The 22,864-nt window shown below is 55.5% G+C and overlaps 2 protein-coding genes across 5 annotated transcripts in view; one reads left to right on the forward strand and one right to left on the reverse strand.

Moving 5' to 3' along the window:
- SNPH (syntaphilin) overlaps positions 1-7,636 on the forward strand; it is a 33,053-nt gene extending 25,417 nt beyond the window's left edge. For both annotated transcript variants that reach the window (XM_084645155.1, XM_084645156.1), the window contains exons 5-6: positions 1,453-1,602; positions 2,976-7,636. In XM_084645155.1, the coding sequence (XP_084501281.1) occupies positions 1,453-1,602; positions 2,976-4,212 (1,387 nt within the window). In that variant the 3' untranslated portion in view covers positions 4,213-7,636. The remainder of the gene's footprint in view (positions 1-1,452; positions 1,603-2,975) is intronic.
- Positions 7,637-9,088: 1,452 nt separating this feature from the next.
- Positions 9,089-22,445, reverse strand: SDCBP2 (syndecan binding protein 2). Of its 3 annotated transcripts, none has more exons than XM_084645580.1 (9): positions 22,353-22,445; positions 14,378-14,455; positions 13,878-13,947; positions 13,236-13,345; positions 12,348-12,509; positions 11,707-11,882; positions 11,439-11,610; positions 10,330-10,421; positions 9,089-9,513 (listed from the first exon to the last, which is right to left on the reverse strand). In XM_084645580.1, the coding sequence occupies exons 2-9, from the start codon at positions 14,429-14,431 to the stop codon at positions 9,459-9,461; spliced, it is 891 nt and encodes a 296-aa protein (XP_084501706.1). In that variant the 5' UTR covers positions 14,432-14,455; positions 22,353-22,445; the 3' UTR covers positions 9,089-9,458. The 3 variants fall into 3 exon arrangements, with proteins under 3 accessions (XP_084501706.1, XP_084501704.1, XP_084501705.1); XM_084645578.1 differs by having other exon boundaries at positions 12,348-12,512; XM_084645579.1 differs by lacking the exon at positions 22,353-22,445 and adding an exon at positions 20,528-20,640 and having other exon boundaries at positions 12,348-12,512.
- Between the last annotated feature and the right edge of the window lie 419 nt (positions 22,446-22,864).

Below are 22,864 nucleotides of genomic sequence, written 5' to 3' on the forward strand. Positions count from 1 at the left end.
GATACTAGCCAGAGGCTGCGGCTGGACGCTGCACTGGGCTGCCTCCCATAGCTCTGGCAATGACCCACAACCCTCATCCATGGTTCACTCCCTGTTTTTCCAGTCCCAGGCACCCATGCAGGCATGTCAATATATTTCCATCCTGAGAGGCAACCCCCTCTTCTAGTTCAGCCCTGGCCTTCTTGAGCAGCGGCTGCTAATCACGCCCCATTGTCCAGTGGTTTTGTGCTGTGGACAGGTGGCCGCCATCAGCCTTGATTTGCGCGTCTGATGCCACCAGGATTTGAACGTAGGAGTGCAGGAGCAAAAAGCTAGCCCGTGACTGACTACTCACCCAGCCCCTTAGTGTCCTCTGGGTGACCCTTTGTGGCCACGATGAGCAACTGCCTCAAGCAAGTTCTAATCCAGAGCTCTCTGCCTCTTGGAAACGTGCTCCTGGTGACGTATTCCTGGGGCGAGATCCCAGCTTGGGCTCTCTTTAGAAAATCACTAAGAATCTTGCATTGCCGTGGGAGCTCGCTCAGAGAGGTCAGGGTGTTTGCTGTCTGCAGGGTTCCCCTCTCTCCTAGCAGAGCTCTGCGACGGATCTACCCTTCTTATAGGTCCAGCTTTAGTGTTAGCGTTCAAATGTGTCAGTAACCAGGGCCGGCGATGTTTCTGTAATAAACATCTTTTTTTTATAATGAACCCTTTCTTTTGCTTCTGGTGGTTGTATTTTCCAGGGCTAAAGTGAAGTCCCTCTCCAGGGAGATGCCCCAGAGCCCAGTCTGCTGATAGCAGAGGGACTGTTGGCTGCCTGGGGGCAAGGGCCTGTCTTCAGTGTGTCCGTATGATGCTTTGTACCCCCATGAAGCTCTAGTAATAATCACCACCACCATAGCTCAGGGCTGCTGCACAAATACTATCTACCGGGGGGGGTGTCCTAAAGGAGTCTGGTCAGAGGACACCTGCTTTAATTTCTGAATGAAAATATGTGATATTCAGCAGTTCTTAATAGTCTTACCATGTGTCCCACTTTAGGAATATCAGGGCTCTTACACTGCTGGGTGTTGGAGGGCGAGGGGGGTCTTCTGTTAGTCGCACAGACAGGCTCCTTTCTCCCATACCGATCTGGAGTGCTCAAGGTGTGGTCAGCTGAGCGCACGCTGGGATGTCTCACAGGAGTCCAGGAAGGTGTGTAATCCAGGGGGTTTGTACTTCAGATCTGAGAAGTGGGGAGGAAAAGGTTAAAGTTCCCCACTTGGTGAAACTCCTCTCTCCCTTTGAGACTCCTGGCTCCTATCAGCCTGTGTCCCGGTGCCTGGCTGTGCTAGAATTCCTGCCAGCAAAGGCAAGGGAATGAGCTGAGCTGAGGGCCAGGTTGGAACGGCTCTGTGCGGAGCAGCACTGATGTGGTTGGGATCGTTTTACTTGTAGGGCTTGGTGGGGCTGTTGACTGTCCTGTTTTCCTAGGCGGCCCATCAAGTATAGTCTGTGCAGCGATAACCATGGGATAAAGCCCCCCACTCCTGAGCAGTACCTGACCCCCCTCCAGCAGAAGGAGGTCTGCATTAGACACCTGAAGGCCCGGCTGAAGGACACCCAAGAGAGACTCCAGGACAGGTAAGTGCTGACGCAGATGAGCAGGTAACAGGAGGGTCCCAACACCAGTGGGGATGAGGAAATGGGAAGGTTGTAACTGAATGCATAGGAACCTCCAAATCAGTGTCTAGTCTCTGACAGTGGCCAGTATCCACTGCTTCAGAGGGCGGCGCCAGAATCCATGTAGTGGACAACTATGACCAGAGGGGAAACAGCCTTCCCAGCTGCAGGCAATTTGTGGTTGGTTTGTGCCCTGAAGCATGAGAGTTTATATCCTGTATATAGGATAAAAATGTGTAGCTGTGGATGATCTCATTATCCACATGAATGTCTAATCCTTGTGCTAATCTGACTAAGCAGTCAGTAACATCCTGTGGCAGTGAGTTCTACAAGTTAGTCAGGAGTTGTGTAAAACAAAGTGTTTCTTTTTATCAGTTTGAAGTTTGTTGCCAAATTTGGAGATTGCAGAGACCGTGATTTTCACCTGGCAGGTTTTTGACTCTCCCATTCTCCATCAAGTTGCTCTCTGATCTGATTTTCTTGAGCAGCAGATATTAGTACACTGTGGTGTTCTTATATTTCTAACTGTATACTGTATATTTATTGAGCATTGTATATGAATACAAATCCACGTCCCCCTGTCCCCGTCCCCCCAATACCTAATATCTTGGCGGTGTAGGAAAAGGGATGGAGTTGTGAACTAGACTTATAGACTCTAAGGTCAGCAGGGACCATCGTGATCATCTAGTCTGACCTCCTGCACATCTCAGGCCACAGAACCTTGCCCACCCACTCCTGTCACAGACCCCTAACCTCTGGCTGAGGTACTGAAGGCCTTAAATCATGGTTTAAAGACTTTAAGTTCCAGAGAATCCACCATTTACACTAGTTTAAACCTGCAGAACTTAGAAGATTCTCATCTGAAGGGACCACAGTAAGAGATGGTCACAGGGTTTCTATTTGGCTGTCCCCGCACTTTGCTTCCCTCAGAAAGTACCCCCCCCCCGTGTGCTTTCTAAGCCCCTTCCCCACTGAACACACACACCTCCCCAGTGCTGCTGTTACCCAAGGGAACCTGGGATTGGACAATCTAATCACAGAACAACTTTGTGCCAAAATACTTTGTGTTTCGGTTTACGACCATTTTTACCCATATAAGTCCTGTCTGCCCTTCTCCTTGTATAGAGGGTCCTTGCGTAGGTGAGAGGAGAAAGATGGTGATTAGGGGGTTTGGACAATGATTTGCCCTCAGAGAGTGATCCCAGAAATGCACCATCCAAACTACTTTTAGTGTGGACTGTCAACACCTATGCAAAATTCCGACCTCCAGTCGTGTCACGCCGGCCCCCTCCGGTTGAAGTGGTGGTGATTGTCTGTCTGTCTGTCTGGTGCAGGGATACTGAGATTGAGGATCTGAAGACCCAGCTCTCAAGGATGCAGGAGGACTGGATCGAGGAAGAGTGCCACCGTGTGGAGGCCCAGCTGGCACTCAAGGAGGCCCGGAAGGAGATCAAACAGCTAAAGCAGGTGATTGACACAGTGAAGAACAACCTGATGGAGAAGGACAAAGGCCTTCAGAAATACTTTGTGGACATCAACATCCAGAATAAGAAGCTGGAGACACTGCTGCACAGCATGGAGATAGCACAGAATGGGGCTGTGAAGGAGGAAGGGGCTGGGGAGTCGGTGGGGGGCTCTCCAGCCCGGTCGCTCACCCGCAGCTCCACCTACACCAAGCTGAGTGACCAGGCAGCAGGGGACAGAAACGCTGGCGACTCACAGACCCTGTCAGCTGAGGAGGTGGTGGACAGTGGCTTCGTGGCTGCAGATGACTCGCTGAGCCGGACGGACTTGCTGGAGCAGAGCAGCCTGCTCTCATCAGGGGTAGAGTTCTGCACAGAGGAGGGGTCTCTACAGAGCTCCTTCACGCTGGGCTCCAGACTTCCCACCAGCTCCACCTATGAGAAACTTCTGGGTACACAAGGCAGCGTGGAGGCTGGAGTGCAGGCGAGCTGCATGCAGGAGCAGGCCATCCAAACTGACTTTGTGCATTACGAACCGGACCTGGACACTATCCTGGAAAAGGTCATGAAGTCCCAGGCTTGCAGTCTGGGCAGCCCCACTTCAGTGTGGGTGTCCGAAATGGAAGACATAGTGCCCAGCTCAGAGACTCAGGCCCAGAACTTCTCCGGGACCACGGACTTGATGGCGACTGAACCCAACTCCACTGTGGTGGTGACTGCAGGAGATGGGCCAGAGACTCCGGAGGGGCAAGGGGGCTGCCAGGGGCTGGTGACCAGCAAGCCTGCTGTGCAGCAGCCCTCGAGCACTAGCCAGTCGGTGAGCGTCGTTTGCACCCTGGAGGAAGACGCTGCCGAGCTGAGCCAGGAGCCCGCAGCACCGAAACCCTATTGGAGCCGCCATTTCCTTGTGGATCTGCTGGCCGTGGTGGTGCCGGCGGTGCCCACGGTAGCCTGGCTGTGCCGTACTCAGCGGAGGCAGGGCCAGCCCATATACAATATCAGCTCGCTGCTCCGCGGGTGCTGCACGGTCGCTCTGCACTCCTTACGGAAGGTCAACTGTCGTTCTGTTGGCAGCGTGCGAGATAGCAGCTGCAGCTCCCCGCCCTAACTCCCCTCTTCCGCCAGCCAAACACACTGCACGTGCTTCAAGGTACGACTTTGCGAAACCACCAGAATTTATTTGACCACTGATTGTAAATTCCAGACACGCAAAACGTTTGTTTTATTTATTCGAAGTGCATGGGCAACTTGAAGAGGAGGACTTGTGGCACCTTAGGGACTAACCGATTTATGTGAGCATGAGCTTTCGGGAGCTACAGCTCACTTCATCGGATGCACCCTGACATCCTCTGATCTGCTGCATCTAGAATCTGCACTTCCAGGGGGCCTGCCAGGGGCCTGAGGAAATGAGCTTCTGGGTTTGCTTTGGCTTCTGAGATGTTCGAGGAATTAAAAAAGGCCAATTCTGGAAGCGCAGAGTTGAGGGGGGGCCACCCCAGCCTCCTGCTGAAGGACACTTGCCCGGCAGGCGATGTAGCTGATGGATTTTGCACTGTCCACAAGCGAAGTCTGCGTAGCACAGGTGTGTATGTACCGGGTGCGTCTACACAGAGCAACCTCCTGCGGCAGCAAGGCTCAGAGCCCGGGTCAGCTGTCTCAGGCTCGCGCTGCAGGGCTACATATTGCAGTGTCAGCATTCCTGCTCAGGCTGTGACACCCTCCCCACACCAGGTATCGGAGCCCAGACTCCAGCACAACCCCAACTTGCTGTTTTGAACCCTGCTGCAGAAGCCCGAGTCCGTTAACCTTATACTCTGAGACTTGCTGCCACGGGACCCTTTTTTGCTGTGCAGATGTACCCACGGTCACTTCATCTAGGGAGAAAGAGCACTACAAACCCTTTCCTGGACTGATGGATCCCTTCCCCCTACACCTTTCCTCCCCTGACTAGTCCTCTTCTATTGTTCCCTCCGGACATGGCTGGGTCATTTGAAAGGCTAGCTGCCCAGCTGGCCTTTTATTGTATCGTACTTGTTCTTACAGTTGTTCCTGAGTCCCAAGAGGAAAACACCATGCCTGCCGTCAGCGTGAGGGGAGTCCTGCGGGTAAAACCCTGCCCAGTGCTCTGGGGACACAGGTTAATGGTTGAAGTGGCTGCAGCTCTCAAGTGACGTTGCTTGCAGAGACTCATTTTAACGTGTCGAGAACAAAGGGGAAATCAAGACGGCATGGGCAGGAGAGATGGGGACAAGGGCTAGAATGGGGGAGGTGCCTCTCTAGAATAGATGTCCTTATTCCCAACATGCTTTGCAGAATAAACAGGGAGAGGACTGAATTCCCGGTTTGCAGAGAGGAGTCTAGTCTAAATCAGTGTGAGAGCCGATGCAGAACGTGGCTTCCCTCCTTCTAGGAGCAGGGTGGAGCAACGAGGGTTGCCGAAGTCTGCTCCCGTTGCCAGTGGCAGAGTCAGTGACTCAGAATCCCTTCCCCCAGAGGATGGGGTCAGAGGACAGAGTGGACAGATGCTTGCCTACAAATTCACTTTGGAAACCACGTGAACGTCACTCCCTTATCCTTGTCCCCTCCTGGGGATTTGGACCTGTTGGTTCAAGTCCTGCTTTGCTGACCCAGTTCTAAAGCTTTTCGCCTCCTGGAAGATGTGACAGTAAGGGCCCAGTGGCCAAGCGAGAGAAGCCAGATATACCTCATGTGAATCTCCATAGCCAGAGCCACCTGCTGTATCTCTGTGCAGTATTGCATATGCACCCAGGCTGCCCATGGTGAGAACTCCTTAAATTCTGTATCTTTCATTCCGTGCTTTGCACCATGTTCACTTTTTGCAAACAGAAGCTCCATTGTGGAAATTTCTCTGCTGCACACCTCAGATGGCTGCAGGTTTCAAAGACAGGCTGACATCTGCACTGCAGGTGCAGGGTTTAGGGTTACACTCAGACAAGGACGAGCCAAGGCCCCGGAGTCCTTTGATGCTGCTCTGCTTCCATCCCAGCTCTTCGTCCTGGAGCAGAGAGAAGCAGCTGGGGTTTCCTCAGGCCGGAGACGTGGCTCCCTTCAGTACTGAAATGTCTGATAGGAGTGCAGGGTGAGAGTGTTTTGGTTACGCTAGGGGTGGGGGGGCATCTGGCTGCCCATTGCCGCAGAGCTTTCGGTGCTGATTCTGACAGCTGGAGATGCCTGAAACTGGCATGGAGTGGTGATTTGTTTTCAGTGGTGGCGGGGACAGAACAGAGAAGGCAGAGGGCCATGCAGGGCACAGGGAGCGCATAGCCCTGTTCTCTGGAGGCAGCTTGTCTAAAACTTAGGCTGGCAGAAAACATCTTCAAGTGGCCTCCTGAAATCCCTTTAAAAGCCAAATTTCACTGCCGAGATTGATCAGCTGGGGACAAATGCCTAGAGAAAATGAGGCCTCATCCAAACCAGTTCCTCTGCCAATCTAGATGTTCAGAGCAAGCCTGCTGGCGTACGCTCCAGCGCTCCGACGGGTAATCGGCTCGGGGTTGTCTGCAGTGTTCAGCCCTGAGAGTGCATAAAATCAACTTGGGGTTTGGGTGGCCTTGCCCCTGTCTTCTCTGTGAAGTGACTGACCCAAAGGGCCAGGCCTTCAGAATGGCGAGTGCATTTTTGTGTACACACACACACACACACACACGCACAGTGATAACTATGCACATATACTTTGTTTACAGAATTGCACACGTGTTTCTGAATCTGGCTGCAAAGGTTTTGTTTACCCTGATGATTACTTGAACAAACAATGTTTCTTCTTTTACGTCCCCCCCAACCCTCCTGGTCCCGCTGCCATCTCCTCCCGGTCCCGCTGCCATCTCCTCCACACACATTGGGCGAGGGAGTATTTATTTTAATAGTTTCATTTTGTGATGGTTTAAAGCTAGTTTTCTGGTGGGGTCCAATCATCTGGGGCTGATCACATTGGTACACCTCCCAGGGTTTTTTGCCCTTTGGTCAGACTGTCAAACAGCTTTATTTAGACTTTACCAGAGATGGCTGGCTACCTTGGTCATGTGCCCCGCCCATTTGTTGTGGGGGGCAGGGGGGGCAGAGGGGTGTTGCTGCATGTGTTGATGATGCCACATGCTCGTACTTTCACAACCTGTGTCCAGCACGTCTGGACTGTCACAAATCAATATCCCTTTGAGACAAGCGCTTGTTGCAGGGTAAAAGTGGGCTACTGATTTTCAAAATGTGGTAGCCATGGGGGAGCCTGGAGTGAAGGAGCCTTGGGTTTGATAATGTAATCTAAAGCATTTGGGGAGAAATGGACAAAATCCAGTCAAAATGGCAACTGTAATTGGAACTAGGATCTAAGGCTCTTGTGCAATGTATTTGTGAATGTGTGTACATGTCTGTTAGACGATCCAAAGCTCTGCCGAGAAATCAGTGTAGGGTTATATTTGAAAGAGAAATCTATATATTTTTTAAATACAGAACTTAAAAGCTGTAACCACTTTTTGTTCCCAGGGGCCTGTAATCTTTGTCTGTTGGTGGATGTAATAAATGGCATTGGGTCTCTGCCGTGTCTGTTTCCATGTAGCCAGCCGTAGGCTTCTGCTCTGGAGAGAGCTGGGCTGGAGCGCACGTTCCGCAGATGTTCCCCTTTCAAAGTGTCCCCGCCTCTGAGTGGCGAAACACTGCTAGGGTGAGGGCCCAGCCCAGGGGTGGCCAACCCAGGGCTCCGGAGCCACATGCGGCTCCTCAGAAGTTAACGTGCGGCTCCTTGTCTAGGCACCGGCTCCGGGGCTGGGGCTACAGGCGCCTACTTTCCAATGGGCCGGGGGGTGCTCACTGCTCACCCCCTGGCTCTGCCACAGGCCCTGCCCCCACTCCACCCCTTCCCGCCCCCTCCCCTGAGCCTGCCGTGCCCCCCCGCCCCAGAGCCTCCTGCACGCCACGGAACAGCTGATCGGGGTGCGGGGAGGGAGGGGGAGGCGCTGATTGGCAGGGCTGCCGGTGGGCGGGAGGTGCGGGGTGGGGGAGCTGTCGGGGGGCTGCTGACGTATTACTGCGGCTCTTCGGCAATGTACATTGGTAAATTCTGGCTCCTTCTCAGGCTCAGGCTGGCCACCCATGGCCTAGCCCCTGCTGCATGGACTTGAAGCCTGGCCCCAGAATGTGCATTCTGCTCCTGGGGCGCTAACGAGCTCTCAGGCCTGGGCAGTCAAACCCGAGCCAGGGATGGAGAAGCAGCAACGCCCAGAGAGCCTTGTGCTTGAGGGCTCAGCGGAGGCTTTCAGGCAAGCTACATTGGTGAGGTCACGTTTCCTTCTGTGGTGTGTGTCTCAGGGAGGGCTGGGGAAGTAGGAAGGCTGATAAAGCAAACAGGGGATAGGGCACTTCTCGTCTAACTCCTTGATTCTCAGCGTGGCAGAGGCCCAGCACAACATCCCTTGCCAGCAGTGGCTCTCGTGGACCATGGAGAAAGGAATAAGACGACGTCTGCTAGTGTTGAGTACAGCGTTCTGAGCCAGGACTGGGGAATTTATGCTGCAGGGTGTTAGGACTTCAGTCCACCAGTCCCCACTACGTCTCTTTGGGTAGCAGCCTGGGTGTATTGACATGCACCTGTCTTTCTGCCTTGAGGCCTTTCCCATTCTCACCTTCTCTACGCCTTAATCTGTGATGGGACAAACCCCCTCTGATCTGACCTGCTCTGCAAACACCTCCCTCAAGCTGGCCTGGGATTTAACTGAGGAAGAACTCATGCCCATGGTTCCCCCCCACCCCAGTTTGTCACGTCCCAACTTGTGCAAAGAGGAACAAGTGCGAATGCATTGCTATCCAGCCGCAGGGCTCACACTTCAATAGTAAACTACTTTGGGGCAGTATTGCACAGTGGTTTGGGCACACTCGATGCTGGAGTGGCCACTGAGCCAATGGCCACTCAACTGAGTGATTCATTAGCTCCTAAAACTACCCTCACTTCCCTCGGTTTAAGAACAGGCAAAGAGGAACATTTTTAATTTAGTTTATTAAAATAGCTCTGTGTGTGTGGGGTCTTGAAAGAGTTGCATCACATGGCCTCCACCAGGGAGGCCCCCCACAACCGCTCACCTCTCTTTTGTGTGTGTACACCCGCATCTCTACCCACATCCACCTCCCCACACTCCTTCGGACACCAGCCGATCAATGGACAAAACAAGGCTCAAGCCTGTCCAGGTGAATGAATAAAAGATTAAAGGAAACAGTTGGTCTTTGCTCTAGAATATTCCCCATAGAGATGCACCTGTTTTCCCAGGCATTGTAGGAAAGTCTTTCTTATATTGCATTTAATAAAAGGAAGGAAGATTCTCTGAGCTCCCACTGACCGGGTGCCTGGCTTTAAACATCAGGAAGAGAGTGGTCCATGGACGACTTGATCTGCCCAGGTGACAGCCTAGTTAGTAGATGGAAAAAAGGTCAGTTAGGAAGTGTTTGTGCCAAGGATCTGCCCAGTATCTTTGCCTAGCACACCTCCCCCTTCCCTTGGACAGCGCCTGCCTGCCGTACATGTGTGGGGGGTGGAGAGGGCAGGAATTGACTCTTCATGAACAGCACCAAAAAAACTGTACTAGGTAAACCAATGTACGTAGCACAGAGCGTGCCCTGTGCTGTCAGAAAAGGAGCATGACCTGGTCCCTCAAACAGCGTCAACTCTAACCACGCAAGGTACAGAGGACGGTGGAGGAACGGGCCTGCAAAAAGCCTGCTGAGGGTCCTTGGGACTTTGCATGAGCATTGTTGGCACCATGGGTTCTGATCCTTTTAACTGAAAAGGGAAAGATGCAAGAGTCCAGCGGCAGCCAGCGGCCCCATTGTGCTAAGAGGCTGTGGGGGATTGTTGGCACCTATGAAAGGCATAATTTCTTAAATTTAAAGTAATTAACCAGACCCTTCTCTAGCACCTGTGACTGAAAGCACCCAGCACTTCACAAACGTGTTAATTTCAGCTCAGAGGCTCCCCGCGGGGTCAGGAAGGCTGATCTGCGGTGCACAAACGGGACCAGCGCAGTGGCACTGAGGGCATGCCTACACTGTAATAAAAGCCCCGGGGCACGGCTGTGGCTGGCCTGGGTCAGGTTCGGGCTGGAGCCCAGGCTCTGAATTCTAACAGAACGCTATGAAGGTCTCACAGATGCCTCCAGCTGGGACACACCGGGCCAGGAGGCACTCACTTTGCCATTGTATGTGTGTGGGAAGCCAATGTCCCTACCGTTTGACCATGTGCTCGTAGATCACTGTGGGGATGATGGTGATGGTGACAGCGTTACCAGCTGTAGCCAGGATATCCAGGATTTGTTTGTCCTTGAGGGGGGAAGAGTTGAGAAACACGATATCACAGACCCAGCTACTGCACAGGCCAAGGGCTCCCCCCTAGGCCGAGCGAACGCACACCTGCCACTCCACTGTGCACTCCTGCAGCAGCCCAAGGAGATGTAGCGTGGCCAGAGCGTAGGCCTGTCAGTTCCCTGCTAGGTGTGATGAGTTAGGCATGCATGGGGCGGCTATTTGCTATGCAAACCTCGCTAGTAAAAAAAAAAACCCGTCAGCCTTGATTTTTTAAAAAAATTTTAACCCGGCAGCTTTAAAACCAAAAGACTCTTGCACTAGGGGCAGCTGCAGGGACCTCCCACAAACCAGCCCTTATTCAGGCTGACATCACACCAGTTAACTTCACTGTATGACATGAAAAAAGACTTTGTTTCACCCCCGTGCTGGGGCCACGCTGGGCCCCCAGTAAGAGGGAGGCCTGGGAAGAGGGACCAAAACAGCCACTGAGTGTGTTCGGCAGCCAACTACTCCAGTTTATATTTTCAGTTCCGCTACGTTTAACAAGAGATCAGCTTCCTTCAGCCTCCAACTGCCAGTTCTTTCTTTTAATCAAAGACACCATCTGGGGGAGATTTTCAAAGCCACAAGGGGGCGTTCGGGACCCAAGTCCCACTGAAAGGGGCTGGGTGGCTCTAGAAAATCTTCCCTGCAAACTCCTCAGTACCCAGCTGCTCTGTCTGGTCTGACCCATCTCCACAGGAAACACTTCAACAGCAGCAATTTGCGAGGAGGCAGCAGTAACCCACAGTGGCAGCGTCTCAGACCACTCAGTCCCGTTTCTCAGGAGAGAGACAAATCTTCAGCTGTAGGGCACCATAGCCCGATGCAAGGGGCTTCCTACGGCTGCCCCAGAGAAGCGGGATTCTCCCTCTGTGGGACCAGGCCCCGAGCGAGGGATGGTCACAAGCAGGTCCCTTTCCTGGCCAGGGGCCTGGCTCAGGGAGTCTCACACACGCACCCCTCCCGGCACGTCTCGCCGGGGGCCTTTACCTTCAGGCCGATGACGTTCTGCCCGTTCAGCTCACAGATGTAGTGGTTGATGAGGAGGCCGTTCCGGGCTGCAGAGCCGCCTTTGGTGAGAGAAACAATCTTCCCCTTCTTGATGACAAACCCCACGTGCCCCGTGCTGTCCTTGTGCATCGTCACCGTGCGCTGGAAGGGCCTGGGGGAGGCACCAGGACACGGGCGATTAGTCGGGACCTGACGCGCCGCTGAGAAAGCCGGACACAGACCGAGCGCGACCCCCTACCCCACGCACCTGTCTCGCACGATCACAACGATTTTTTCCGGGGAGGCCTTTTTCAGGGCCCTGTTGGCCTTGTCCGTGCTCCAGCCAGCGCAGTCCTTCCCGTTGATCTGCAGCACCTGGTCCCCGAAGCGCAGCCCGACGAGGGACGCCGGGGAGTTGGCCTTAACCAGCTGCACAAACACCCCCTGCGGGATGAGGAGGAGTCCGACTGTCACATGGGCGGTGCTGGGTGCACCAGGCATCCCATGCCCAGGAAAATGCTCGCATCGCTCAACGGTGACCACTCCAGCTGACTGTGGAGCAGCTCAGCAAGGGATGCTGGCCAGTCCTCAGCTGGAAAGACCTGGGGCTGCAATGTGAGGGTTTGTGACAGAGGTAAAGGACCACAGTGGGCACTGCCAGGACGAGCCCGGCACCAGGCTGGCTCCAAGGGGTTTGTCTCCTGGTGTCCCATCTCACGGTCAGAGCACAGCAAAGTGCATCCTCAGACCAAACAGATCACTATCACAAAGGGGTCCTGCTTCTCCTTGTCTTAGTTCTTATTAACGCTGAGGTTGCTCAGCAGGTCCCAGCCCCGGCGCTCAGGAGCCAGGCCTGATGGGACCCCAGTGAACCCAAGGTGAGCGGCGCACACTGGCCTCAGAACCCACCTGGTCGATGCTTTTCAGCTTGAGCCCAGTCTTCCCGCGCTCGTCCTTGCAGAGGTGGAGCTCCCGCAGGCCCGGCCTGATCTCTGCCCTGCGCAGCCCGAGGTTGTTTCCCGTCAGTGGAGCGACCAGCACACCCTGGGAGGAAGGGACCAGCGCCCCTGCCTGCTGGAGAATCCACCCGGCACATGAACAATCTGAGTCGACTCAAGGGCAGATAGTCCATGGGGTGGGGGAAGATGGCACTAGGGCTGGTCCCTCACATGTGTCTAACACTGGAGTGGGCAGTGGGGGGCCAGGGGTGGGGGGAGATGGGAGACTCTCTGGTAGCAGAGCCAGGCAGCAGAAAAGGGAGGTGACCCCCTCCCCCCATGCATATCCCCCAGCCCCTTGGACCCAACTGGGCCAGGACTCAGACAAAGCTCTTTCCTCCAGAACTGCTGCAGAATGTTACAGATGCCAAGTGCAAAACCCAGCAATGGTGGCAGGAGCAAAAGCCGGCTGCATCAGCAGTAGCCAGTGGCTGGGGGCTGTGTGGGAAGGCGGGATTCCAAGCGGCGAAGGAGACAAGGATACGGTACATTCCCCAGGAACGAGGGACAGCCCAATCCCCGGCATCAGCTTAATCCCCGAGAGATCTATGGGCTGGCCAGGAAGCAAGACTCAGGCTGGCTCTCCCAGGGCCACTCCTCAGGCACCCATCTGCTTCTTCAAGGGTACTTTTGCCTGGGTCTGGCCTGCCGGTTCCTTCCCCTCCTACCAGGAAATGCTACAGAGTGTCTGGCGTGGGTGGGGACGAGGACACAGCTTACTGGGGCCTAGGACGTGAGTAGTACGAGCCGGGGGACAGAAAGGCACAGTTACATTCTCTGGCCAGACATCGATACCTACGTTGCCACTTGCTGGGACCAGGGCTAGGTCCTTCTGGACCTCTTCACTGGAGAGCGAGAGCCCCATATAATCCCCAAGCTCCCTGAGGTTTGGGTACAGAACAGGTGGGGCTGAGGGGGGAAGAGAGAAGAATATTTTCCATTCAGAGAGCTAAGCTGACCAGGCACCGCCCTGGGGCCCTGTCCTCCTGCCACAGGATTTGAGTGCCTCCCTTGAGACGAACAGCAATTACCCACGTCCTGCAACCCCAAGACCACCCGACCCTGCAAGATAGAAGCCCTTCGCCCCACTGCAGGACTGATGCTCTGAGCCCCGGCAGGTGCGCCCTGGCTCTCGAACTGCTGAGCATTGTCATAGGCAGCTCGGAAGTTTGGCCACCTCTGTCCTATAGCCTCAGGGCAACGATCGGACCTTCCCCCAGATGGTCCCTCCCCCCTGCGTCACCCCAAGCAGCCAATTCACAGCCCCTCCTCACTGTGCTTGGCCTGGCAGGGCAGTGCAGCTGAGATTGACCCTTTGGTCACTGGGGCATAATTGCTTTCCCCTGCCCCCTGAGCTGCTATGGAAACCACTTCTGGTCTAGAAGACTCTCCCTCAAAACCAGCTCTCGCGGCGAGAGGCTGAGTCTCAGCTGGGACGTACCAGTCGCCTTGGCTGGCTCTGACTTCTCTGCAGCCCCAGCCAGAGCCCTGCTAGCTGCATTCGTCTGAGCCTGTGAAGAGAAGACAGACCTCACTATGTGGGCATGGAGAGCGAGAAGGGTGGGTGCATTTTATCACCCCACCCCCACAGCTCCTGGGGAGCTGGGATTGTCCTTGCGCTCTGTCAGTGGCTGGAGTGAATCCACGCCTTCCCTTTCAGCACCATGTAATGGGCTGGGAAACACGTTCTCAGGGCAGGGTGCTGGGCGACAAAGCTGAGCTGGTCACTGAAACCAAACCACAGGCAAGGTGGGCACCCTGCTCACTCAGTGTCAAGCGAGGCCTTCGCTTGAAAAGGGGCATAGCACATCACTCGGGGCAAGGCCGTCAGGGCACACCGTCACCGCCCCTCCACACAGGCGGGGCCACACTGGAGGCTTGGCAGAAGCTGCTCCAACAGCTGAGCTCGGTGTCAACTGGACCCAAAACCCAGCCTCTTACCTGCAAGGTTTGATCCACCTTCATGTCCTCCAGTGACGGGTACAGAGTTGACATGGCTGCTTCGTCCACAGGAACCACCTGTAAGAGGGCATGCGAAGGCAAGAGTGAAATGAATGCTCTGGAGCAGAGAACAAAGGTTACATTCCTCCCCCCTACCCCCAATTCATTGTCAAACCTTATTCCGAGCTGCCTGATGTACCAGTGCAAGGAAAGGCCCAGCCTCTCAGGGCACAAAGCTTCACACACTGCTACACTAATGTCCAGAGTCAGCACGCTGCAGGGCAGTCTACATGGGGCTGGGCAAGTACTGTCCCACAGTTCCCAAGTTTCAGGTTCCAATGTGGTATGTTCACGACACACAGCCCAAGATGTCAGATCAAACATAAAACACTCTTGCTGGAGTGTTGCTAGTTGCAAGGTAACATTGCTCTGTTCTTAGACTCCAGAACCCTCATGTAGCAGAACCAAAACCAGAGAGAGAAAGCAGGCGGCTCCCTAAATCAGTGATGCACAACTCACCCCCCGTCTTGCTTTAAGACAGAAGCCGCCTGCTTCTTTCTTTCTTCTTTCTCTCCTGCACACTTTGCTACAGCATCCCCTAGCTTGCAAGCAGGACCAGGAAACCCCATGCAAATTAAAATGACAGCCTACAATTCCAGCAGTTTTCAAATACACCACAAAACGAACCCAGCAGCTCAAAGCAAACCTGAGTCCAAACCACTATGGTTCACCTCCCTCTGGGCTACAGCCACAGGAAGGATAATTCAGACCAGGTTCACCAATCTGCAAGAAAGAGGCACCTGGCCCAAGTGTCTAGTTTGGAACATGAGCTCTGTCTGGGTTCTCTTAGCCAAGCTGGGCACAATTCTGCTCCAAGCCGCCAAAGCAAAAGAGATCAGCCCAATCATCCCCCTGTAACCCGCTCAGCTTCATGGGCAAAAAGCCCAGCGGGGGCATGAGCTTAGGACAGGATCATGGCATCATGGCCAGTCCCCCACACGTGATGCACGTTGGCATCACATAAGGCATCAGGGTTTCAGTGGAAATTGCCAGGGCAATAAGGTTTTTGTCAGGCTGAGTCGTGCCTGGTTCAAATTCTTCCCTTGTCACGTCAATGTCAGTGCCCGCACCACCCCGTGCAATTAAAACTGCATTGTCCCCTCCTGCCGCTTGAGGCTTTCATTTTGTGCACATGTATCACATATCCAGTCAGCTCCACAAGCTATTTATAGCCAGGTGGGGAAACTGAGGCAGAATGTGGTCTCGGACCTGGCCCAAGGTCGCACAGGAAGTCTGTGGCAGAGCCAGGAATAGACCCACAGCACCTGGTTCAACACCAACACCACCAGACCAGCCTGCCACTGCATTCGAACCACTGCAGCCCTGGCTGGCGGGGGGGGGGCGAGGGTTGGGGGGGCTACACACCAAGAGGTAGCTGCTGTAGAAGACTGGCGCCATGCCTCATACATTTGTTCTCTGTGTTTTGCTGGCTTCTAACCCCTACCAGTAACTACCCAAGTGCTGTGGCTTTAGCTGGTGTGACCTGCTGGCTGAATAGCTGCCTCTGTGCCATTAATACCCCCATAATAAACAGGCAGCGGGGTGGGCGCCTGCCCCGGCATCCGATTTCCCCACAGCTGTGAGCCACCCCCAGCGCTGGGAGCTCAGAGCACAGGAGGCCTGTGTCAGCAGGCACTGCCCATGAAAAGATCCCATTCAAACAGGTTGGTCACGTGGGGCCTGGAACTGATACAGCTTCGGGTCCGGGCCAAGTTTCTGCAGCATCACATGATTGGTTTCTGCACATCAAGGGAAGGAGCCCTAATGCCAGAACATCTTAAAGGGATAGGATCCCTTTTCTATTTCACCTAGGCACCTCCACCACCCACAAAGGTTGGCACAGCTCCTTAAAACTCCTCGCCTGCAGGGCGCTCCAGTGGGCTTATGACTGGGTGTTTTAATGTCTTTCTGTGCCCAAGTGACATGTCCCTCTGTGTATGTGTGTGTGGGTACAAGCACATCTGTCCCTCTGCATGTGTGAGAGAGAGCGAGAGAGAGCCCGAAATGGAGCCTACAAATGAAGCACAGGGGAGGATGCGACAATACGGTTCGCAGCCTCAGCCCCTGACCTCCATAGACAGAGAGAGATGCACACACAAAACCCAGGGTACAGCCAGGCTCTCTCTCTCTCTTGCACACACACCCCTTACCCACCTGTTGGAAGATGCTGCAGGTAAATTCACATCCTGCTCCAAGGAAAATTCTCAGATCAAATCTGCCAATTTGCCCTCCCTGGCAAGACCTGGGTCTTCCAAAAAAGTTCCCCTGCAGACTCCACAACCCAAACGTTTCAGCAGGGCGAACAAGGCAAGGGAGGCAGGGGTGTCAGAAGTCGAAACGGACCATCAGCACATGTGAAACTGACTAGTCACTTCCCTTGTCTGAGATGCAAAAAGGACACAAACTGTGTGACCAGCCCTCTCAGTTGTAGGTAGTTGGTAGCACAGGCCCGGATACTGGGTATGGCTGGTTTTATAGATATGGTATCAATTGGCATAGATCCATGAGAGTCAATTGCAGTGGGCGTTGGCCCACAGGGTTTAAGTTAACATGGCCCTGTTAAAACTCGGTCTGATGGCCGAGCACGCACTGCTGTCCACTGCCGGTGGAAGCAACCTCTGCCAGCAGCCCCACTGGTGGGCGGGGGCTTGAGATGACAGCAGCAACCTGGGGTTGATTGCTGTGCTTGGACTCGAGCCTGATGAGGTGCAGAACTGCGGGTTTTTCTCCCTCCGGCTTCTTGTCAACCCCAGGGTAGAGCTGTGACGGCTTCCCCCGAAGAACCAAGTGACAACCAGCTTTTTACCGTGCCACGCTCCCACCCCCACCCCCCAGTGACACTGACAGAGGGCACGAGACAGGGGCCCAGACCCCAACGGCACGGAAAGCAGCGGAGGAATCTCCCCGAGTCCGACGGGGGCCCGAACCCGTAACCAGTCGGGAGCTGGAGCCGGTTGTTAACCCGCTTCCCTGCAGGGGGCGCTGAGGCTTTGCTGGGCTCCGGACCGGGAAGAGATGTGATTCCTCCTCCGGCCGCCGGGGGCGCTGCGCTGCGGGAGCCACGTGGGCTGCGGCCTGGCCCTGGGCACGAGCCCTGGAGCTGCGGCTGCTCCCCTGGCCCTGGGGCTCCCGCTGCTGCCGGGTGGGTCCCCGGCTGCTCCGAGCTGCTCTGCCCGTGAGCGCCCCCCACCCTGCCCGCAGCCAGCCCTGCACCCCCTGCCTGCAGCCAGCCTCTGCACCCCCGCCTTGCCCGCAGCCAGCCCCTGCCCTGCCTGCAGCCCTCCAGCCAGCCCCGCACCCCCTGCCTCCAGCCACCCCGCACTCCCTGCCCTGCCCACAGCCAGCCCTGCACCCCCTGCGTGCAGCCAGCTGCTGCCTCCAGCCACCCCCGCACCCCCTGGCCGCAGCCAGCCCCTGCCTGCAGCCAGCCCCTGCACCCCCTGCCTGCAGCCAGCCCCTGCACCCCCTGCCTTGCCCACAGCCACCCCCGCACCCCGTGCCCGCAGCCAGCCCCTGCCTCCAACCACCCCCTGCACCCCCTGCCTGCAGCTAGCCCCTGCACCCACTGCCTGCAGCCAGCCCCTGCCTCCAGCCACCCCCGCACCCCCTGCCTGCAGCCAGCCCCTGCACCCCCTGCCTTGCCCACAGCCACCCCCGCACTCCCTGCCTGCAGCCAACCCTGTCTCCAACCACCCCCTGCCTGCAGCCAGCCCCTGCACCCCCTGCCTTGCCCACAGCCACCCCCGCACCCCTGGCCGCAGCCAGCCCCTGCCTCCAACCACCCCCTGAACCTCCTGCCTGCAGCCAGCCCCTGCCTCCAGCCACCCCGCACTCCCTGCCCTGCCCGCAGCCAGCCCTGCACCCCCTGCGTGCAGCCAGCTGCTGCCTCCAGCCACCCCTGCACTCCCTGCCTGCAGCCAGCCCCTGCACCCCCTGCCTTGCCCACAGCCACCCCCGCACCCCCTGGCCGCAGCCAGCCCCTGCCTCCAACCACCCCCTGAACCTCCTGCCTGCAGCCAGCCCCTGCCTCCAGCCACCCCCGCACCCCCTGCCTGCAGCCAACCCCGTCTCCAACCACCCCCTGCCTGCAGCCAGCCCCTGCACCCCCTGCCTTGCCCACAGCCACCCCCGCACCCCTGGCCGCAGCCAGCCCCTGCCTCCAACCACCCCCTGAACCTCCTGCCTGCAGCCAGCCCCTGCCTCCAGCCACCCCGCACTCCCTGCCCTGCCCGCAGCCAGCCCTGCACCCCCTGCGTGCAGCCAGCTGCTGCCTCCAGCCACCCCTGCACTCCCTGCCTGCAGCCAGCCCCTGCACCCCCTGCCTTGCCCACAGCCACCCCCGCACCCCCTGGCCGCAGCCAGCCCCTGCCTCCAACCACCCCCTGAACCTCCTGCCTGCAGCCAGCCCCTGCCTCCAGCTACCCCCGCACCCCCTGCCCTGCCCGCAGCTAGCCCCTGCCGCACCCCCTGCCCTGCTTGCACCAGCCCCTGTCTCCAGCCACCCCCACACCCCCTGCCCTGCTTGCACCAGCCCCTGTCTCCAGCCACCCCCACACCCCCTGCCCTGCCCGCAGCCAGCCCCGCACCCCCTGCCTCCAGCTAGCCCTGCCCCACGCCCCTGTCTGCAGCTGGTCCAGCATCCACTGGTGCCCTGCAGTTCCCAGGGCAGTAACCCTGCACACCTGCTTCAAGGAGGGGGGCAGGGAGCAGCTGGGACCCACACATGTGCACACCCTAGGGTGACCAGACAGTAAGTGTGAAAAATCAGGAGGGAGGTGGGGGGTAATAGGAGCCTATATAAGAAAAAGACCCAAAATCGGGACTGTCCCTATAAAATCAGAAAATCTGATCCCCCAGCACACCCCCAGGGCGTGGCATGGCCCCACACATGGGAAACGGAGCTCATTTCTAGCTCAGGCCCATCTTTTTAACAAAGAGCTTTCGGCAGGGTTAACACACACCCATATTTTCCCGGACAGGTCAGGCTTTTTGGTTCTTAAATTGCTGTCCAGGAGGAATTTTTAAATTTTAAAAATTCCTCCCGGGAGGATACGGACGGTTGGTAACCCTGTGGGTACAAAAAATACATACTGGGGCATGTCCCTTAAATCAGAACGTTTTAGAGGGAACTGGTTTAAGATTTTGGCAGCTCATAGAATCATAGAATATCAGGGTTGGAAGGGACCCCAGAAGGTCATCTAGTCCAACCCCCTGCTCGAAGCAGGACCAATTCCCAGTTAAATCATCCCAGCCAGGGCTTTGTCAAGCCTGACCTTAAAAACCTCTAAGGAAGGAGATTCTACCACCTCCCTAGGTAACGCATTCCAGTGTTTCACCACCCTCATAGTGAAAAAGTTTTTCCTAATATGCAATCTAAACCTCCCCCACTGCAACTTGAGACCATTACTCCTCGTTCTGTCATCTGCTACCATTGAGAACAGTCTAGAGCCATCCTCTTTGGAACCCCCTTTCAGGTAGTTGAAAGCAGCTATCAAATCCCCCCTCATTCTTCTCTTCTGCAGGCTAAACAATCCCAGCTCCCTCTGCCTCTCCTCATAAGTCATGTGTTCTAGACCCCTAATCATTTTTGTTGCCCTTCGCTGGACTCTCTCCAATTTATCCACATCCTTCTTGTAGTGTGGGGCCCAAAACTGGACACAGTACTCCAGATGAGGCCTCACCAATGTCGAATAGAGGGGAACGATCACATCCCTCGATCTGCTCGCTCATCACTGCCTGTAACCCTGCAGGCTGGCCTCAGGCAAAGCTGCCATTGTCTGCAGCTGGAGTGATGGGAAACCAACCAGGGAAGGAGAGTGGTGGCAGGGGAGTGGTGGCGGGGAGGGTTAGACACATGAGACTCCTGGTTTACTCTGCGGTGTAGCTTTACTTTCTACCCTTCTTGCAGTCTGGTCTGAACCTCTCCTAAAGATTCTGGGCCAAGTTCTCAGTGGGTGTAAATGCGTGCGATTCTTCTGGGTACACCTGGAAAGAATCTAGCCTTCTGCCCATTCCGATCCTACAGAACAAAAACCAGCTGCTAGGGTACTCAGGCCAAGATCCTAGGTGCCCAACTCCCATTGAACTCACCTAAATACAGCTCTGAGCCTGAGTCCCTGCCCGTCACACTCTTCCTTGTTGAGCTGTCCAGCCTGGTTTTCAATGTCCCAGTGATGCAGGGGTTGTTTTTTTCCACCCACGTCCCTAAGAAACTATCAGCTGATCTAATAGCAAAGGCAAAGGCTATCCCTGCCCACTTTATTGACATGGTGACATCAGCCGCCCTTCTGTTCCGCTACCGCTCTGCAGGTCAGCGATTGCCCAAGTCAGGGATTAGTCAGAACAAAACAGACCATGTTCTGGAGGGGTCACTATTTCCCCCCGCTAGCAGGGCTCCTGCTTCCAAGGGCATGTTGAATGCTGGGAAACAGCCCCTGGCTCTGAAAACACAGCCCAAAAGATCAGGGTCTCCCGAATGACGTGAACTGCTGGAATAAATGCCATGACAATGGCCACTGACGAAAAGGGCCAAGATCTCAGAACAGCAGCACAAACCTGAGGCCAGAGAGAAAACAACCACCCTGGGTCCTGATGCCCCACACTCGGCTAAACCTCAGCCCTTCTGGAATGTGGAAGTACCCAAAAACGCTCAAGTGCCCAGGAGTTCAGAGCTGGAAAGCACAGAAGTAGCAGGAATTCATTAACTCCACTCACAGATCCAGCCAGTGAGGGCATCTGGAAAACAGACTCCAGCCTGAGCTGCGTTAACGTTATCATCTTCCCCGTCCCTGGCACTAATCCTGGAGGAGAAACTTCGGGATCAAGCTCAACAAGTTAAGTCAGTTGCTGAGTGACTCCAGTGGGAGCAGATTGGGCCCTCAACATGACTCCAGGGTGGATGGAAAATGTACCAGGAAAAAAATCCCCCTCGTTCTAGTACCATTCCACCAGCTTTGGACGCGCGATAACCATCAAGGGAAGCAGATCCCAAAGCCAAACAGAGTGATTTCCCAGCAAAAAGAACAGAGCTCCCTTCACACAAGCCTCACAGGGACCTCAGCAATTTAACACTGTGGGGCAAAGGGCTCGGGCCACCTCCTCAACATGAAAAGGAGGACTTGTGGCACCTTAGCATAAGCTTTCGTGAGCTACAGCTCACTTAATCGGATGCATTCTGTAGCTCACGAAAGCTCATGCTCAAATAAATGTGTTAGTCTCTAAGGTGCCACAAGTCCTCCTGTTCTTTTTGCGGATACAGACAACACGGCTGCTACTCTGAAACTCCTCAACATGTGGAAATTGTCAGAATTCAGTTGGAGTCCATGGACCTAGGGCAATTTACATCAGCTGAGGGCCTGTCTCCCGATGTTCCAGTGCGTCACACGCACAGCTGGGCCCAGAGGTTCCCGTGCTCGGCGCCCAGCAGCTCCCCGGGTGACTCTTCAGGCCAGCTTTTTGAAGGTGCTGAGCTCCCACTGTGCACCCCAGGTGATGCTCCCTTTTGACAATCTGGCCCTCTGAGCCTAATCCTGTTGTGACATGAGCACTGGGGGCTCGCACTGGTCCCAAGGGAAGGGCTGCCACCAGAGAGCAGAATCTGTGCCTATACCATGCTCAGTTAGAGCAGGTGAAAGCACCTTGTCTCAGCCTGGTTGAAAAAAACAGACTGCATCCCATACAGCACCCGCCAGACAAACCCCCAGCCAAGCGTCCCAGAGAGGAGAACCCCACCTGGGACAACCAACCTTTACTGCTCCGGGGAGTTGAATGCAGAGCTGGGCTGAACCTGAGCCCACAGCAAACATCTGGGCTTGATTACCAACCCTAAGGAAACCGACAGCCCAAAGAAGGAGCAGTGGGGTGGGAGAGCCAGGTGAAGCTGAGCGCATCCCTCCCCCTCCCCTCCCCTCCTTACCTGGCGAACAGCTCTGGAGTAGGTTTCTCTTCTCCAGCACACTCTGCCTTCCTCTTCCAAAGGTCTGTGATTTTATAATAGAAGCAAAACACAGGTGCCGCCTGCCTGGGAGGGGCGTCACCCTGTCAGCTGACCACGACATAGTCACCAGAGAGGAATTCAGCAGCCTAGGAAACAGGCAGGTGCAGGAAAGAGGAAGCCAAGCTCTGTCCCTGCTCCACGCTGGCAAAATGTGTGAGGATCACCCAGGCCCGAAGCAAGGAGCATGCGTGGAATATGTGTGGGTCTGAGACTCAGGCTGCTCTGTGCAGCAAACCTGGAGTCATGGACTCTTGGGTGCATGGCTTCAACGGGGCACGATCCTGGCTCTTTGTCTAGCACAGACGGTTTGTATTACACAAGTCACAGGAACTAAAATGGCCCATGGGCTCCAGGATTCAGGGTCTAGCTGGAAGGCAGGACTAGTCTGGGGGAACAGCTTCTCCTAGCCTATCTGCAAGGTCTAGGTCGGT

This window comes from Lepidochelys olivacea, assembly GCF_965140295.1.
Source record: "Lepidochelys olivacea isolate rLepOli2 genome assembly, chromosome: 13".
NCBI lineage: Eukaryota > Metazoa > Chordata > Testudines > Cheloniidae > Lepidochelys > Lepidochelys olivacea.